The 20,500-nt window shown below is 40.3% G+C and overlaps 1 protein-coding gene across 2 annotated transcripts in view; it reads left to right on the top strand.

Annotated features, from left to right (window-relative positions):
* Positions 1-20,500, top strand: part of IPMK (inositol polyphosphate multikinase) — a 75,674-nt gene that overhangs the window by 36,534 nt on the left and 18,640 nt on the right. For both annotated transcript variants that reach the window (XM_026454834.1, XM_026454833.1), the window contains exon 4: positions 13,968-14,140. In XM_026454834.1, coding sequence (XP_026310619.1) covers positions 13,968-14,140 — 173 coding nt within the window. The remainder of the gene's footprint in view (positions 1-13,967; positions 14,141-20,500) is intronic.

Here is a 20,500-nt window from a genome sequence, read left to right as displayed (position 1 = left end):
AACAGTGTAAAAGTGTTCCTGTTTCTCCATATCCTCTCCAGCACCTGTTGCTTCCTGACTTTTTAATAATCGCCATTCTAACTGGTGTGAGATGGTGTCTCATCGTGGTTTTGATTTGCATTTCTCTGATGGTCAATGATGGTGAGCATTTTTTCATGTGTCTGTTGGCTGCATAAATGTCTTCTTCTGAGAAGTGTCTGTTCATATTCTTTGCCCACTTTTTGGTGGGGTTGTTTGTTTTTTCTTGTAAGTTTGTTTGAGTTCTTTGTAGATTCTGGATATTAGCCCTTTGTCAGATGGGTAGATTGCAAAAATTGTCTCCCATTCTGTAGGTTCCCTGTTCACTCTGATGGTAGTTTCTTTTGCCATGTAGAAGATCTTTAGTTTAATTAGATCCCATTTGTCAATTTTGGCTTTTGTTGCCTTTGCTTTTTGTGTTTTAGACATGAAGTCCTTGCCCATGCCTATGTCCTGAATGGTATTGCCTAGGTTTTCTTCTAGGGTTTTTATGGTTTTAGGTCTAACATTTAAGTCTTTAATCCATCTTGAATTAATTTTTGTGTAAGATGTAAGGAAGGGATCCAGTTTCAGCTTTCTACATATGTCTAGCCAGTTTTCCAAGCACCATTTATTAAATAGGGAATCCTTTCCCCATTTATTGTTTTTGTCAGGTTTGTCAAAGATCAGATGGTTGTAGATGTGTGGTATTATTTCTGAGGCCTCTGTTCTGTTCCATTGGTCTATCTCTCTGTTTTGATACCAGTACCATGCTGTTTTGGTTACTGTAGCCTTGTAGTATAGTTTGAAGTCAGGTAGCTTGATGCCTCCAGCTTTGTTCTTTTGGCTTAGGATTGACTTGGCAGTGCAGGCTATTTTTTGGTACCATATGGACTTTAAAGTAGTTTTTTCCAATTCTGTGAAGAAAGTCATTGGTAGCTTGATGGGGATGGCATACATTACCATGAGCAGTATGGGCCATTTTCATGATATTGATTCTTCCTAGCCATGAGCATGGAATGTTCATTCTTCCATTTGTTTGTGACCTCTTTTATTTCATTGAGCAGTGATTTGTAATTCCCCTTGAAGAGGTCCTTTCACATCCCTTGTAAGTTGGATTCCTGGGTATTTTGTTCTCTTTGAAGCAATTGTGAATGGGAGTTCACTCATGATTTGGCTCTCTGTTTGTCTGTTATTGGTGTATAAGAATGCTTGTGATTTTTGCACATTGGTTTTGTATCCTGAGACTTTGCTGAAGTTGCTTATCAGCTTAAGGAGCTTTTAGGCTGAGACGATGGGGTTTTCTAAATATACAATCATGTCATCTGCAAACAGGGACAATCTGACTTCCTCTTTTCCTAATTGAATACCCTTTATGTCTTTCTCTTGCCTGATTGCCCTGGCCAGAACTTCCAACACTATGTTGAGGAGTGGTAAGAGAGGGCATCCCTGTGTTGTTGCAGTTTTCAAAGGGAATGCTTCTAGTTTTTGCCCATTCAGTATCATATTGGCTGTGGGTTTGTCATAAATAGCTCTTGGTATTTTGAGATACGTCGCGTTGATACCTAATTTATTGAGAGTTTTTAGCATGAAGGGCTGTTGAATTTTGTCAAAGGCCTTCTCTGCATCTGTTGAGATAATCATGTGGTTTTTGTCTTTGGTTCTGTTTATATGCTGGATTGCATTTATTGATTTGTGTATGTTGAACCAGCCTTGCATCCCAGGGATGAAGCCGACTTGATCGTGGTGAATAAACTTTTTGATGTGCTGCTGGATTCGATTTGCCAGTGTTTCATTGAGGATTTTTGCATGGATGTCCATCAGGGATATTGGTCTAAAATGCTCTTTTTTTGTTGTGTCTCTGCTAGCCTTTGGTGTCAGGATGATGCTGGCCTCATAAAATGAGTTAGGGAGGATTCCCTCTTTTTCTGTTCTTTGGAATAGTTTCAGAAGGAATGGTACCAGCTCCTCCTCATACCTCTGGTAGAATTTGTCTGTGAATACGTCTGGTCCTGGACTTTTCTTGGTTGGTAGGCTATTAATTATTGCCTCAATTTCAGAGCCTATTATTGATCTATTCAGGGATTCAGCTTCTTCCTGGTTTAGTCTTGGGAGGGTGTATGTGTCCTGGAATTTATCCATTTCTTCTAGATTTTGTAGTTTATTTGTGTAGAGTTGTTTATAGTGTCCTCTGATGGTAGTTTGTATTTCTGTGGGATCGGTGGTGATATCACCTTTATCATTTTTTATTGCACCTGTTTGATTCTTCTCTCTTTTCTTCTTTATTAGTCTTGCTAGCAGTCTATCAATTTTGTTGATCTTTTCAAAACACCAGCTCTTGGATTCATTGATTTTTTTTTAAGGGTTTTTTGTGTCTGTCTCCTTCAGTTCTGCTCTGATCTTAGTTATTTCTGGCCTTCTGCTAGCTTTTGAATGTGTTTGCTCTTGCTTCTCTAGTTCTTTTAATTGTGATGTTAGGGTGTCAATTTTAGATCTTTCCTGCTTTCTCTTGTGGGATTTAGTGCTATAAATTTCCCTCTACACACTGCTTTAAATGTGTCCCCGAGATTCTGGTACATGTGTCTTTATTCTCATAGGTTTCAAAGAACATCTTTATTTCTGTCTTCATTTCGTTATGTACCCAGTTGTCATTCAGGAGCAAGTTGTTCAGTTTCCATGTAGTTACGCAGTTTTGAGTGAGTTTCTTAATCCTGAGTTCTAGTTTGATTGCACTGTGGTCTGAGAGACAATTTGTTATAATTTCTGTTCTTTTGCATTTGCTGAGGAGTGCTTTACTTTCAACTATGTGGTCAATTGTGGAATAAGTGCGATGTGGTGCTGAAAAGAATGTATATTCTGTTGATTTGAGGTGGAGAGTTCTTAGATGTCTATTACATCTGCTTGGTGCAGAGCTGAGTTCAATTCCTGGATATCCTTGTTAACCTTCTGACTTGTTGATCTGTCTAATGTTGACAGTCGGGTGTAAAAGTCTCCGATTATTATTTTGTGGGATTCTCAGTCTCTTTGTAGGTCTCTAAGGACTTGCTTTATGAATCTGGGTGCTCCTGTGTTGGGTGCATATATATTTAGGATAGTTTGCTCTACTTGTTGAATTGAGTGATCCCTTTACTATTGTGTAATGGCCTTCTTTGTCTCTTTTGATCTTTTGTTGGTTTAAAGTCTGTTTTATCAGAGACTAGGATTGCAACCTCTGCTTTTTTTTTTTTTTTTTTTGCTTTCCATTTGCTTGGTAGATCCTCTTCCATCCCTTTATTTTGAGCCTATGTGTGTCTCTGCATGTGAGATGGGTCTCCTGAATGTAGCACACTGATGGGTCTTGACTCTTTATCCAGTTTGCCAGTCTGTGTCTTTTAATTGGAGCTTTAGCCCATTTACATTTAAGTTTAATATTATTATGTGTGAATTTGATCTTGTCATTATGATGTTAGCTGGTTATTTTGCTCGTTAGTTGATACAGTTTCTTCCTGGCATTGATGGTCTTTAAAATGTGGCATGTTTTAGAAGTGGCTTGTTCCGGTTGTCCTTTCCATGTTTAGCGCTTCCTTCAGGAGCTCTTGTAGGGCATGCTTGGTGGTGACAAAATCTCTCAACATTTGCTTGTCTGTAAAGGATTTTATTTCTCCTTCACTTATGAAGCTTAGTTTGGCTGTATATGAAATTCTGGGTTGAAAATTCTTATCTTTAAGAATGTTGAATATTGGCCCCCACTCTTTTCTGACTTGTAGAGTTTCTGCTGAGAGATCTGCTCTTAGTCTGATGGGCTTCACTTTGTGGGTAACCAGACCTTTCTCTCTGGCTGCCCTTAACATTTTTTCCTTCATTTCAACTTTGGTGAATCTGACAATTATGCTTCTTGGAGTTGCCCTTCTCGAGGAGTATCTTTGGGGTGTTCTCTGTATTTCCTGAATTTGAATATTGGCCTGCCTTGCTAGATTGGGGAAGTTCTCCTGGATAATATCCTGCAGAGTGTTTTCCAACTTGGTTCCATTCTCCCTGTCACTTTCAGGTACACCAATCAAACATAGATTTGGTCTTTTCTTATAGTCCCCTATTTCTTGGAGGATTTTTTTGTTTCTGTTTACTCTTTTTTCTCTAAACTTCTCTTCTTGCTTCATTTCATTCATTTGATCTTCAGTCACTGCTACCCTTTCTTCCAGTTGATCGAATCAGCTCCTGAAGCTTGTGCATTCGTCATGTAGTTCTCATGCCATGGTTTTCAGCTCCATCAGGTCATTTAAGGACTTCTCTACACTGTTTATTCTAGTTAGCCATTTGTCTAATCTTTTTTCAAGGTTTTTATCTTCTTTGCCATGGGTTCGAACTTCCCCCTTTATCTTGGAGAAGTTTGATCATCTGAAGCCTACTCTCAACTTGTCAAAGTTATTCTCCGTCCAGCTTTGTTCTGTTGCTGGCGAGCAGCTGCATTCCTTTGGAGGGGGAGAGGTGCTCTGATTTTTAGAATTTTCAGCTTTTCTGCTCTTTCTTTACCCCATCTTTGTGGATTTATCTACTTTTGGTCTTTGATGATGGTGACGTACAGATGGGGTTTCGGTGTGGATGTCCTTTCTGTTTGTTAGTTTTCCTTCTAACAGTCAGGACCCTCAGCTGCAGGTCTGTTGGAGTTTGCTGGAGGTCCCACTCCAGACCCTGTTTGCCTGGGTATCAACAGCGGAGGCTGCAGAACAGCGAATATTGCTGAACAGCAAATGTTGTTGCCTGATCTTTCCTCTGGAAGGTTCGTCTCAGAGAGGTACCCAGCTGTGTGAGGTGTCAGTCTGCCCCTGCTGGGGGGTGCCTCCTGGTTAGGCTGCTTGGGGGTCAAGGACCCACTTGAGTCTGTCCATTCTCAGATCTCAACCTCCATTTTGGGAGAACTACTAGTCTCTTCAAAGCTGTCAGACAGGGACATTTAAATCTGCAGAGGTTTCTACTGCCTTTTGTTTGGCTTTGTCCTGCCCCCAGAGGTGGAGTCTACAGAGGCAGGCAGGCCTCCTTGAGCTGCGGTGGGCTCCACCCAGTTCAAGCTTCCTGGCTGCTTTGTTTACCTACTGAAGGCTCAGTAATGGCGGGCGCCCCTCTCCCAACCTTGCTGCCACCTTGCACTTCCATCTCAGATGACTGTGCTAGCAATGAGCGAGGCTCCATGGGTGTGGGACCCTCTATGCCAGGCCTGGGATATAATCTCCTGCTGTGCCATTTGCTAAGACCCTTGGAAAAGCACAGTATTAGGGTGGGAGTGACCCAGTTTTCCAGGTGCCATCTGTCACAGCTTCCCTTGGCTAGGGATGGGAATTCCCTGACCTCTTGGACTTCCTCGCCTCACCCTGCTTCAGCTCATGCTCAGTGGGCTGCACCCACTGTCCAACAAGCCCCAGTGAGATGAATCCAGTACCTCAGTTGGAAATGCGGAAATCACCCGTCTTGTGCATTCTCATGCTGGGAGCTGTAGACTGGAGCTGTTCCTATTTGGCCATCTTGGAACCGCCCTGGAATTTAAAAATATAACATTTGTTGGCAATTATCTTTGAACATTTCATGCTATTCATACAAATAAATATCATTTGTACCTGTGTATAAACACATAAGAGGCTAATACATGTAGCATCAAAAACCTTTGGATATAATTATTTGGAGGGATAGAAAAGTATAACATTTAGTAGGTTTGAAAAAATTGAGTTTTCCAAATGTAATCTCTAGCCTGTTTGGTAGTTTTCTGGAGCTAGCTACTAGTCATGTTGCAGGAGGCATGAACTGAAACAAGCTGACATACATGTCTGTTGCATCCCTCTTCCTTCACCCCTAATCTGCAGACCCAAATTCTCTACTTATTATTCTTTCTGCTTTTAACTTGTATTGTTCTCAGGAATAGCTGGAGATTGATGTAGAAAAGAAAGGTCTTATTGTATTAGTCCATTTTCGTACTGCTTTAAAGATACTACCTGAGACTGGATAATTTATAAAGAAAAGAGATTTTCTTTATATATATTGACTCGTAGTTCTGCATGGCTGAGGAGGCCTCAGGAAACTTAGAATCATGGGGGAAGGTGAAGGAAAAACAAGGCAGGTATTACATGGCTGCAAGAGAGAGAAAGTGCAGGGGAAACTGCCACTTTTAAAACTATCAGATCTCATGAGAACTCCCTCACTGTCATGAGAACAATTTGGGGGAAAACGCTCCCGTATTCCATTCACCTCCCAACAGGTTCCTCCCTCAGTACATGGGGATTCCAATTAGAGGTGACATTTGGTTGGGGACAGAGAGCCAAACCATATCATCTGTTTTTCCAGTTGGCTTCATAATTGAGCAGTGGTTCTTCCTCTGGCTTTTCCTCCTTTTTGTGAGGTTTAGAAATCAAACTAGTAGCTAATACCTAGTAGATTTTCCAGATAGGGTGAGGAAAAACTTAATGCAATTTGAAACCTGTATTTTCATAATTTATGAAATAACAATATTGATTAAGGGGCTATAAATAAGTATTCCTTCAATTCCCTAAATACCCTCCCTATTTTCTTCCCTTTAAAGGAACTGGTTATTTCAGCTTTACTATTTAGTTATCTCTAGATTTTCTGAGATTTTTCTGTAGGGCACTTTTTGCCTCTTTTTCTTAGGATATCAAGAATAGCAGTAGAAAATTAGCTAAAGGAATTTTTTTATACCTAACACTTATAAAACAATATGTATATTTAACTTATGTTTAAGATAATTATATTTAATTATATATGTTTAGCAAGATAGAAAAGTTCCATTCATAGTAACCTGGGGTAATCTTTATTTTTAAATTTTTTTAAATTTCAATAGGTTTTTGGGGAACAGGTGGTGTTTCGTTACATGAATAAGTTCTTTCGTGGTGATTTCTGAGATTTTGGTGCACCCATTGCCGGAGCACTGTACACTGTACCCAGTGTGTAGTCTTTTATCCTGCACCCACCTTCCGCCCTTTCCCCGGAATCCCCAAAGTCCATTGTATTATTCTTATGCCTTTGCATCCTCATAGTTTTGCTCCGACTTATGAGTGAGAACATACAGTGTTTGGTTTTCCATTCCTGAGTTACTTCACTTAACCAAACATAATCTCATACTGTCATCAGCATCATGAAATATATAAATATTTTGAGCATGAAAACAATGTCCTTGGTAAAGCCACAGAGGGATCTTATGTAGTCTGCTTAAAACAGCAGGAAGTGTTATATTTCTGAACACGTGATATTTTCGTGATCTTTACCTCAGAAAAATTAAGGGACTATAGAAATTCTTTATATACTTTCTATAAATTAATAAGTGATAAGTTATTGACCATAGCCTCTTAAACGTAACTTTATTTCTAAACATTGTTACCTCTTGAAATGAACTCTATGTATTTACTAAGAGTAGATATCCTTTTATTTATTATACAAGTACCAGCACTAAACTTTACAGACTTTCTCTCTCTTAGATCTGGGGTTTACAAGTGCCCGTCCTTAGACTTCTGCAGGACTCACTTCATAAGAGTCCTAAATAGAATTTTCAGAGTTATAAAAGTAAATCTAGTTAATTGTGCTATCTTTATGATACACACATGTCTATGTATATAGATATGTAAAAATAATCTCTATTCTAATATTCAGAATTCTGCCTTATAAACTACATCATATGAAATAGTCATATTATAATTATTTTACAAGATATTTTCCAAACATCATATTAATATAGTCTAATTTATATTCTTGACCTTGAACAGAGTGAACTTAAACTATTCCAGATAGAACACATCTATTTTGCCAGGCGCAGTGGCTCTCACCTGTAATCCCAGAACTTTGGGAGGCCAAGGTAGGAGGATTGCTTAAGGCAGGAATTCAAGACCAGCCTGGGCAACATAACAAGACTCTGTATCTACAACAAATTTTAAAAATTAGGCCAGGTGCGGTGGCTAATGTCTGTAATCCCAGCACTCTGGGAGGCTGAGGCGGGTGGATCACCTGAGGCCAGGAGTTCAAGACCAGCCCGACAAACATGGTGAAACCCTGTCTCTACTAAAAATACAAAAATTAGCTGGGCATAGTGGTGGGTGCCTATAGTCCCAGCTACTCAGGAGGCTGAGGCAACAGAATTGGCTTGAACCCAGGAGGCAGAGGTTGTAGTGAGCCAAGATCAACCACTGCACTCCAGCCTGGGTGACAGAGAGAGACCCTGTTTCAAAAATAAAATAAAGAGAAAAGAAAAGAAAAAAATAAAAATTAGCTGGGTGTGGTGACATGCGCCTGTAGTCCCAGCTACTCAGGAGGCTGCAGTGAGAGGATCACTTTAACCCAGGAGTTCGAGGCTGTGGTGAGCCATGACTGTACTGCTGTACTCCATCCTGGGTGACAGAGTGAGACCCTGTCTCAAACAACAACAACAAAAATCTATCTTATTTTTAGTTCATTAGATTTTTTTATCAGTCTTAGAACAAATTTCTTATTTACTGTCATCTTTTTTATGTTACTATTGCATCAAAGAAAACCTAGCTGTCATATTTATTGTAGTAATGTTTACCATCTATAACCTTGACTAAGCTGTACCTTTTTCTTTAGAATTAAAAAAAAAAAAATAGGCAAGCTGAGCTTATGGATGATGGGGGAAGGAAGGATGAAATAGTAGTCTCAGAGGATGGAAAAGTGAGGAGATTTGGGAAACAGATCATGATAGTTGAGCAACTTTAAGGGCATACTTGAGGTCAGTGGTCAGATTGAGTGTGTTTTGCAGACATGACACATGCAAAAGAGAGTTACTTTAACTTGAGATGAAATCAATATGTAATAAATAGGTTTATTATATATAGCTATTATTTTTAATATTTAACTAAAGGCTAAGGCTTGATATTAGCTTGAGGGTTGGAGAATATCCATTATCAAGTGCATAACTGAGTTGTGAATACATCTTTTAATTTTGTGTTTATTATGCTTGTCTCATCTGGAAGGATAAGAATAGACTCCAGGGAATCATCTTATATTTTTATTTATACTGAATATCGAAGTTAGACCTGGACTCGTTGGTGACCTAACATGGTTAGCAGGTTTTAATATTTATCAGTGACTTGCGTGTTTAATATATATATATACTGATAAAATTAATATTCAGTGAGTACCAAATACGTAGCAGCAATTATGCTAAGCGTAATGCGATTTCAACTCTTCAAAAGCAGCTCTATGAAGGCAGGTTTTTATCTGTTTTCTTCACCTGTGTGCCTTGACAGTAATTATACATGGAATGTATGAAATTTTATTTTGGAGGGGATGTGGGAATGTGTAACCTGCATTTATGGGGTGAGGACTGACACTATGCTAAGTGCTTTACTGTATTTTATCTCATTTAGTCTTCTTAATATCCGTGTGGTAGAGTCTATAATTATCTGCATTTTACATACAGTTGAGGTTTTGGTAAGTGCTCCTGAGGTCACAGGCTAGCAAATTGTAGAGTTGAAATTTGAGCCTCCTTTTTCTTCTTCTAAAGCATTTACTTTAAACTGTATTATCTCAGTTAAGTTTCTTTGGGCACAAGTTATAGAAATGAACTTCAACTTGATTAAGCAACAAGGAAAAGTTCTTATAAGGATATGAGGGGTCTTATGAAAGCCAAGGGTCATGCATCTGAGTCTCAGATGGGACTGGAAGTAGAATCTGAACCCGAAGCCCAGGGAGATCTCTCTCTGCATATTTTGTTAGCCCTTTCTGTTCTCTCCTCTGCCTTCCTTGCTATCCACACCTCTCCCCTCCCTACCAAGGGACTTACATGTTATAGTATCAGTCACCTATAGAGGTTAGCAACAGGTTTTCTCTGCATTCCAGTTCCAAATTGGCAAGACTGGCCAAGCTTGTATCAGGTATTTGCTCCTGCCCTAGTCAGTGACGATGGCCCATGGGCTGGATTCCCAAAGTATGATGGTGTTGGCAAAGGGACCACTTCTGTAGGTCTGAGGATAGTTCTTGAGCTGGGCAGACATACTAATGACGTAGTGACATTCTATCTAGTTAGATGTTTTTAAAACTTCTTTGTCTAAAAGGAAAAAAAAAAACACTGGGCCTTTAGGGCATGGGGGGAATAAACTTCTTAGTCTATGATACGTAATAAATACATTTTTACATTGCAACTCAATGTCTATAAGACTGAGACCAACCCAGACAACAATACTTAGTCTTACTCTATGTGAGATAGTCTCATATATTCTCTTTTCTCTTTCATTTAGGGAACTTTTGGTTACAACCTATTAAGTTGAATTCATAATCCAATGATGGGTTGTGACCTAGAAATGGAAAAATACTGCTCCACTCTACACCCAGAGGGGCCTAGCTGAAAAGATGTCCTTTGTTAATCCAGAATTTGATATTGCTTTGTAAGTGAGGCTCCCTGTAGTAAAATGTCTTTGGTCATTTAAGTATTTGAGTCTCAGGATTGACCTACCTTGAATTAAGCTCTATTCTAGGGAAAGAATTTGCTAATAGCATTTTTCAGGGTGAATTAATACTCAGATTTATTTCTATTAATGACAGCCTGTAAAAAATCAGTAAAAATCTCAATGCTCAGATCATACCCTATTTTTCTATTTACCTTTTTCAAAATCACTTGCAGTAAGTGGTGAAATACATGGTATCGCATTCTTTTGTAAGAATTCTGCATCTCTAAAGCAGGTTTTGATGTTTATTTTTTAACTCAGAGGGAAAGATAGAAATGAGAATCTCAAGTTCTTATTTTCACTTAAAAAAATGTAAGATTAGAGAACAGAAAGAAAACACCAAACCAGTCTTCAATGGGCTTAACTTACACTTTTATTTCTGAAGGCTAATAAGAAATAATTTAGCAGTTATTTGGTAATTCCAACCATATGAAACATAATAAGGACCTGAAAGTAAAGTAAAGAAAAACACATTTGGATAGTGTAACTAAATATCAAATAAAACCCGTGGTATTCATCCCTATTTACTGAATGGGTGCCTCAATTTATTATAGCGTGAGGAAGGCCACGTCTAAAGTTTCACTAGATAATAGGAATGGGAAGGGCAAACACTCATTCATTCAGCAAACATTTATTGTATTTCCACTATATATAGTTTGCATTTGTATTTTACTCCTTTCAAAGAGAAAAAGGAAGAGATACAGGATTTTATTTCAGATTTGCAAAGCCTTTATTCTAGGTTCTGTTATCTTTATCTTGTCATAAAAAGTTTGTTGTTTGTTTTTAATCACTATCAAGTTGACAGGTAGAAGATACTAACCCTACAGTGCGATATAGATGCTATGACAGTTAGCTATGTTCTCTCACTATCTTTATACTCCCATATACAACTTTACCCCAGTAAGATTTCTGGAGTCCCTTGAGTCTAAATTAATGATAATAAATTGGTGAATGCCAAGGATCTGCTCTACTATGTATTACTATCTAATTAGTTTTATTCTGATATTTGAAATTCAAGTATTTTTACTGAAATTATTATGCAGCCCTAGAGAGGGGCTGGATCTGTTTTCTTTCTTTTTGCTTAAGGTAGTTGGAGATGTGAGGAGAAAATCTGAAGGTAACTGTTGTGTGCTGCTTTCTTCTCTCATACCATCCGTGGTTATCTTTTAGACACAGAAGCTTAGGTGTGTTCCAACTCCTTGATCAGGATATTTCCATTTGTCCCATTAGTTTTCACAGACAGCAGTTTCATGTCTCTGTCAAGATCTTTTGTTTTATCTTATCCTGAAGGTGTCTGTCTGGGAGAACCTTTCTTTCAAGTGTGGAGGGCTCCTTGGGTATGTCAGTGCTGCTCCCTTGGACTGCAATAACTTTTTTGTTATATTTGGGCTTAACTTCACTTAGTTCTACAGAGTTATAACCCTGCTCTCATCTTCTTTGACTAAAGAATAAAAAGTATCTCTTATCCTTTGAAGGAGAAGATTTATGCCTTTTAAATCTGAGGGGCTTAAAACTTTTCAAGCCTTAACTGGGTTCTCACTTTTGTTTGAGCACAAACTTTATTGTAATTCAGTAACTATGCTAGTCTTGGTGGGATGGGGATAATGAAAGGACATCAGAGAGTAAGGCTTCTCTTACCCTGGTACTCTTTTATTTAGTTCAGAAAAAATACACACCTTCTCTAACCTTATTTGTCACCTTGGTTGAAAGTAATATTTTCTGTCTTTGAGGAGAAATACTTTTTATTGCATTCCTAACTAAAAAATGAGTCATGATCTCATTCAGAACTTTGAGACGATTCTCTTTTTTTTTTTGAAATGGAGTTTTGCTCTTGTTGCCCAGGCTGGAATGCAATGGCGTGATCTCGGCTCACCACAACCTCTGCCTCCCAGATTCAAGCCATTCTCCTGCCTCAGGCTCCCAAGTAGCTGGAATTACAGGCGCCTGCCACCATGCCTGGCTAATTTTGTATTTTTAGAAGAGATGGGGTTTCTCCATGTTGGTCAGGCTGGTCTCGAACTCTCACCCTCAGGTGATCCATCTGCCTTGGCCTCCTAAAGTGCTGGGATTACAGGCATGAGGTACCTGGCTCGGCTGAGACAATTCTTTAACCCAGGAAAGGAGGGAAGAATTTCTTTCCTTACTGTTTCCCTCAGGGGACCTGGACCCTTGCTTTCAAACTAAAACTATAAGGTCAGCCGTGTATGATAACTGGGGCTTTTATAATACTATATTTGAATCTCTATTTAATTTTTTTGTGGAAAGATGCATGTAGGATGCCAGCAAGATATACAGAGCAACTTTTGGGAAATGCCTGTGTTCTAAAAAAAAAAAAAAAAAAAAAAAAAAAGGGCTAGAGGGGCTGAGCGTGGTGACTCAAACCTGTAATCTCAGCAGTTTGGGAGGCTGAGACAGGCAGATCACTTGAGGCCAGAAGTTCGAGACCAGGCTGGCCAACATGGCAAAACACCATCTCTGCTGAAAATATAAAGGCGGTGGTACATGCCTGTCATCCCAGTTATTTGACAGCCTGAGGCACCCAAGAATTGCTTGATCCCAGGAGGCAGAGGTTATACTGAGCCAAGCTTGGCCTCTGCAGTCTAGCCCAGGCAACAAAGCAAGACTCTAGCTCAAAAAAATGAAAAGCAAGATACATGTTTCTCCTTAGAAACTAGTAAGACTAAAATGTATATTTGACAATGATCATCATTTGGATTGGTTTACCCTTTCTTAATCTGTACTTCTGTTGTATTGCTCTGTGGGAAGGATTTATTCCGATTACTAATTTTAAACGAATAAATTTTTAAAAATTAATAATATACTAAGAGATCTGCTGAAATATATGGCTTAAATTGTATTCACAAGGGGAATGCATTCTGGAAAAACTTTTGAAATGATCCCATTGCCTTTTTAATATTGTTGGAAACCTTATATCTGCTATCTTTTGCTTATGGTTGAATTTATTTAATTCACCTCCTGCAGGAGTTTCTCTGTGATGTTTATACTTGTTATAAATTTGTTGTTTAGGGTTTTTTTTTTTTTTTTTTTTAGGTAGAGTAAGAATAATTATTGACTCTACATTTATTTATTTATTTATTTATTTATTTATTTATTTATTTATTTATTTTTTTTGAGACAGAGTCTGGCTCTGTCTCCTGGGCTGGAGTGCAGTGGCCGGATCTCAGCTCACTGCAAGCTCCGCCTCCCAGGTTTACGCCATTCTCCTGCCTCAGCCTCCGGAGTAGCTGGGACTACAGGCGCCTGCCACATCGCCCGGCTAGTTTTTTTTTGTATTTTTTAGTAGAGACGGGGTTTCACCGGGTTAGCCAGGATGGTCTCGATCTCCTGACCTCGTGATCCGCCCGTCTCGGCCTCCCAAAGTGCTGGGATTACAGGCTTGAGCCACCGCGCCCGGCCGACTCTACATTTATTTTAACTTTTTTCTCTGTTTTAGGATTTTCTCATTTTGTTTTTTCCTGGCAAGTACTTGAGTAGTAATATGTTTGCCTATTACTAACTGATATTTTTCTTTAATAACAGATTTATACCTAAAACTGGAAGATGTGACCCATAAATTTAATAAGCCCTGTATAATGGATGTAAAGATAGGGCAAAAAAGCTATGATCCTTTTGCCTCATCTGAGAAGATTCAGCAACAGGTCAGCAAGTACCCATTAATGGAAGAGATTGGGTTCTTGGTGCTTGGCATGAGGGTAAGAGTGCTTATTAGTGTAATATGCACATTTCTCTGTACATGTTCTTCCCTTGAAAATTATGGATGTCATTGTAGTACTAATATATTAGAAAATAATGTATTCTGGAATTGAGTTGTCTATAAACTCCCCAATGTGAAAAGTGAGGGCAAGGATTTAAAAAAATTTTTTTTGTTTGTTCACTGATATACGATCAGTTTCTCTGCTTCGGCAACATAGTAGGGTGATTAATAAATAAATGGATGGTGGCTGAATCTCAAGACTATAATTCTGGTAATTTTGTTTTAAAGAAGTCTTAAATTTAGGTGCCAGCAAATATTAAATGTAAATGTCATATTGTTTATGATTGTCCCATGAGAAAAGTGCTAAATTTATATATTCAGTCATTTTTCTGCATTTTCAAAATAGAAAATAAATTAAAATTTTAGTAATTGTGTGGCTGGGCACAGTGGCTCACGCCTATAATCACACTTTGGGAGGCCAAGGTGGGTGGATTACTTGAGCTCAGGAGTTTCAGACCAGCCTGGGCAACATGGTAAACCCCATCTCTACAAAAATGCAAAAACTGGCTGGTTGAGAGGTAGCGTGTGCCTATAGTCTGAGCTACTCAAGAGGCTGAGGTGGTACTCCTTGAGCCCAGGAGGTCAAGGCTGAAGTGAGCCGTGATCATGCCACTGCACTCCAGCCTGGGTGACAAAGTGAGATCCTGTCTCAGAAAAACAAACAACGCCCACCACCCCCCACCCCACCCCCCAAAAAAACAAATAGGTCATTGTTTCAGACTTTTTGGGTTAAAACAGTTGTTTTATTTTCTCACAATTCTGTGAATTTGCAATTTGAGCTAGTCTCAAATGTGCAGTTCTTTTCCTGATCTCATCTAGGGGTCCTTCTACAGTCATCTGATGGTTCAGCTGGGTATAGATGGTCTAAAATGACTCTCTCTCATTTATTTGGTTTGTATATAAAACCAGATAAATTGTTCTTGTGTCAGGGAGCTGGTACTGTTGGCTGGGACTTTTTCTTTGTGGTATTATCTGTCAGAAGACTAGCTTGGGCTTTTTTATTTTGAAGTACCACATTCCAAGAAGGTGACAGCAGGAACTATAAGGGTTCTTAAACTCTAGGTTAGGAAGTTATTTGCTGTCACTTCTATGAAATTCTGTAGGGCAAAATCTAGCCCAGATTTGTAGGGTGAGGAAACAGACTCCACCTCCGACGGTAGGAAAAGCAAAGTCACAGCATGAATAGCAATGTGCACAGGATAAGGAAAATTGTTGAGGCCATTTTGAAAAAAAGAAGTAATGTGGTGTAAAGTCCTCTGAACAAATGCTGCATCTTCTAGATGCATGAAGGTAAAATTTGTGGATATACCAAATACTTGTTTACCTATATGTAAGCATGATGGGTAGTTCTGAAATTCCTGTAAAATGATATATGGATCTTCCTTTTTGAGTTTTAAACGGAAGAGCTAATAGGAAGCATTATGGATAAATTGTCATTGTGATGGAAATAGCAAAATTGAATTTGATATTTGGGTTGTGTATAAAACCAGAGAAATTGTTCAAGCAGTTATTTCATTTTAGAAAACTATAATTAAATATGAGTGTATAGAAAAAGAAAAAGCGGTAATGGAATGAAGTTAAAACAAACAAGAAATAAACATCCCACAGAAATCTGACTGGGCAACTATTTAGGCCTCCACTGTTTTCAGATCTCTCACCCTCCCTCTTTCCTTCTGACTTTTAGCAGATGACAAAGCTTCAGAAAAAATAAAAATCATCAGACAGGATTTCCCTTAATTTCCTGCTAACAGATGCACATGCCAGACCTGCAGTTGCTTTTATTCCCTCATTGTTCTTTCCTATCACATTGAAGAATTTTCTGTCCTCCTATCTAAGGACTGCTCCTCTGTATACCCTCTGAATCTCATTCCTTCTTACGTCTTCAAGAACCTTATACTATTGATTTTCTCTTATCTTTCTTATATTTTCAACTTCTGCCTCTCTTTACTGGCTTTTATCGTTTTGCTTTAAATATCTTCAAATCACTGTCAAGTTTTTTAAAAAACAAAACATCAAAACCCCACCTTTAACCTGCTTTGCTTTCCAACTGCAGATTTAGCTTGTCTTCGCTTTACAACCAAACTCATTTCTATTTCTCTGTTTCCCATTCAGTATTCAGCTCATTCTAATCTGGCTTCTGCCCCATCACGCTAATGGATTAGCTCTTCATTAAGCACCACCATGCCACTAATTCCAAATGGCATTTTTCATTACCTTACTTTACTTTGAAAAGTAGCTTTCAATGCCAACCACGTCCCCCTTGAAACATTCTTCTTTGAATCTATGACACCCACCCCTCTCCTGGTTTCTGCCTAAGGCCACTTTGCAGTCGTCTTTGCCAGCCCATTTCTATTTATTCTCTCTCTCTCTCTCTTTTTTTTTTTTTTTTTTTGAGATGGAGTCTGACTCTGTCGCCCAGGCTGGAGTGCAGTGGCGCATCTCCACTTACTGCAAGCTCTGCCTCCTGGGTTCACCCCATTCTCCTACCTCAGCCTCCCGAGTAGCTGGGATTGTAGGCGCCCGCCACCACACCCAGCTAATTTTTTGTATTTTTTTTTTGTAGAGATGGGGTTTCACCGTGTTAGCCAGAATGGTCTTGATCTCCTGACCTCGTGATCGGCCCACTTTGGCTTCCCAAAGTGCTGGGATTACAGGCATGAGCCATTTTGTTATCTTTTCTCTAAACATTGTAGAATGTATATCTAATCATGATATTCCCTATTCAAAAACTCTTCTGTCAGATGGGAGGAAGATAGTGGATGGCAGGCAGGGCTAATGTGCATCTTCCATGTGGACAGACAGAACAGTGTGTGGAGATTCACAAAGTGAGCTATCATTCTGAAAACCACCACAGGAAAGTACCAGGAAAACCAAACGAATTCACAGATCTTTTGAAAGGATCCCTGCAAACTCTGTGAGTCAGGTGAAAAACTGTGAGTTCCCAAAGTGTGAGGGGGGAAAACCTGCCTCTGAACACATACCCCCTGGGTGAATCTGAGAATCCAGATCACAGTAGAAGGATTTAACCTTACCTAGAGGTGGAATGGATTTAGGGAGCCACGTAAAATGTACAAGTATAAGCAACAGCCGGAACAACCTTGTAGGTACTCCCAGTCTCCAGCGCAAGCCCGAGGAAGTCATCCCTGACTATATCTCATATGAGATCTCAGGGAAGGTAGCCAGCAGAATTAGGGAGTAGTCATAGGGTGAAAGAAGCTTGCAGCTGAATTTTTTGGCAATTTCAAGTAGGCACGAACTTCCTTGAGCAGAATCCAGGGGCAAATGGGAACTGCTGCAGATAGGAGCACAGGAGCCACCACCATTGTTGGTAGACAAGGAGGGATGTGGCCTGAAAGCTATGCTTGTTTTCTCAGTGGGGAAGCTTATGGCCCAAGGCAGGCCTATGTTTCACATGCAGGCTGCATGTGATCTAAACTTGGAGCTGTTAACATGCACTGCTGGAGCAACACCAGCCTCGCCAACTGCATGGAAGCTGGGTGAGGCCTTTTGCTACTGGCTATTCCCCACTTCTCTGGCAAACTGTATAGCACAGCAGAGACAGCAATACGTCCCTCTGGAATATAACCCCATTGGCCTGAGAGAACCACTCCCCATCCCCGACAGTGGCTCCAGCAAGCCCTACCCGAGGAGAGTCTGAGCTCAGATCTGCCTAACCCTGCCCCCACCTGATGGTTTTTCTCTACCTGCTGTGATAAGACATAAACTCTTGGGAGCTTTATGGCAATGCCCATCATGTGAGAAACCAGAATACTTCCCGCTTGCCGACTTAGGGCAAGCTCAAATCCTACTGCCAATACTGCAAGTATTGCAATACTCTCTTGAAAGTGCTACCTCCTGGCTGGAGGCCGACCAACTCAGGCCATTACAGCAACTCATGACGGAATAACTCTGCTCCCAGGAGGGAGAAAACAACCGCCAAAGCTACTGCCTCCAACACCCTGGCTAACCAGTGGTCCTCAGTCTGTCCATGTGACAACTTCGCTGCTAGCATAACCAGCATTCGAGAAAGCCAGCACACTAAACCTACCTACACTGAAGGAGTCTCACAGAGACGACATCACTCCCTTACCACCTCCACAAGAGCAGGTGCTGTTATCCATGACTGGGAGACCTGAAGACTGATCGCATCACAGGCAGACGTTCCCCAGCACAAACCGGAGCCTGGTAGCCCTGCTGAGTGGCTAGACCCAGAAGAACAATAACAATCACTACTGTCTGGCTCTCAGGAAGCCCCAGCACCAGGGGAATGGGGAGAGCACCACGTCAAAGGATCACCCTGTGGGACAAAAGAATCTGAACAGCAGGCCTTGAGTTCCACATCTTTTCACTGGTGGGTAGTTTCTCACAGCGGAGACACAATTGCAGTGCTAGGCATAGCTGGGAAAGTCTGCACATACACCGCAACAGGCAGGCAGCCACTGTGATCATGAAGGACCTTGGAGTAAAGGTCCTTGTTCTCCCCGGCACTCCACTGTAGATATAGCTGGGGCATCCCCCACAGCAATGCAGCATGGAGGCATCTACAGACAGCCCTCCTGGAATAATCAGGGTGAGTACAGCCTGACAGGAGGAGCATCCCCCAGATTCAGGCCTGCGTGAGAGGCACAGTCACAATCATTCCCTGTTTGGAATACCAACATTCCTATAGATGAAAAGAGGTGCCTATCTGATCTGAATAGCTGAAACACTAGTATAGGAATGAGGCTGCGTGGTAAATAATTTTCCTGCTGACTTAGTAGGGAAGCTGTGGTAGTTTCCACTCTTCACTCTGATAAGTCCTCAGCACATCTAATTGAGAGCCGCCCCAGCTACCCTCATCAAGGCTGGGACCTTGGCCCACCATTGGGTATTACATCTACTCACCTGCCTTAGCCACACCTGGTGCCTACCCAGGGATACCTCCTCTGTGGGCCTGAAACTGGAATCATCAACTTAGGAAATGAAACACCAGGAAAAAATTAAATAAATGAAGCATGCACCACGAGAGAAGAAGATAAGCTTCAGGAGATCCCTGCCATTCCAACTCTATAGGAGACAGTGAACTCACCCACCCACCAATAATATAACTACTATAGCCAGCATTGGGGAAAGCCAGCACACAAAGACTCTCTATAACTAAGGAAATCATACAGAGTCTTTACTCCTACAAGTACCAAGAATCAGTTTAGACTAAAATAAAAATTAAAGCCTAATCCTTAAGAGAGAGAGAGAGAAAAAGTAAATAAATTTTTTAAAGTCCAATTAAAAATGTATTCAAGAACAATTTGAAGAAGCAGTCTACCCAAACGAGAAGGAATTAGAAAAGTAATTCTGGTAATATGACGAAAACAGGGCTCTATAACACCCCCAAAGATCACAGTAGCTCCCTAGCAATGGTTCCAAACCTAGAAGAAATCTCTGAATTGCCATATAAATAATTCTGAAGGCTGATTATTAAGCTACTCAAGGAGATACCAGAGAAAGGTGAAAAGCAACTTAAATGTAAAAAACAGAGCCAGGTGTGGTGGCTCATGCCTGTAATCCCAGCACTTTGGGAGGGTAAGGTGGGTGGATCACGAGGTCAGGAGATCAAGACCATCCTGGCTAACATGGTGAAACCCCGTCTCTACTAAAAATACAAAAAACTAGCCAGGCGTGGTGGCCGGCGCCTGTAGTCCTAGCTACTCGGAGGCTGAGGCGGGAGAATGGCGTGAACCCGGGAGGCGGAGCTTTCAGTGAGCCGAGATTGCGCCACTGCACTCCAGCCTGGGCGACACAGCGAGACTCCGTCTCAACAAAAAAAAAAAAAAGACCATCCTGGCTAACACGATGAAACCCCATCTCTACTAAAAATACAAAAAATTAGCCGCATGTGGTGGCGGGCGCCTGTAGTCCCAGCTACGTGGGAGGCTGAGGCAGGAGAATGGCATGAACCCAGGAGGCGGAGCTTGCAGTGAGCCAAGATCGCGCCACTGCACTCCAGCCTGGCTGACAAAGCAAAACTCCATCTCAAAAAAAAAAAAAAGAAAGAAAGAACAAAACCACCAAGAAATTTGGGTTTATGTTAAATGGCCAAACCTAAGAATAATTGGTCTTCCTAAAGAAGAGAAATCTAAAAGTTTGGAAAACTTATCTGAGGGAATAATTGAGGAAAACTTCTCTGGCCTTGCTAGAGATCTAGACATCAATTACAGGAAGCTCAAAGAAGTCCTAGGAAATTCATTGCAAAAAGATCATCACAATCCTAAATATATATGCATCTAATAAATTCATAAAGTAATTACTGCTAGACCTAAGA

The sequence above is a fragment of the Piliocolobus tephrosceles genome, chromosome 9, assembly GCF_002776525.5.
Source record: "Piliocolobus tephrosceles isolate RC106 chromosome 9, ASM277652v3, whole genome shotgun sequence".
NCBI lineage: Eukaryota > Metazoa > Chordata > Mammalia > Primates > Cercopithecidae > Piliocolobus > Piliocolobus tephrosceles.
This window is presented reverse-complemented; position numbering and strand designations above follow the sequence as displayed.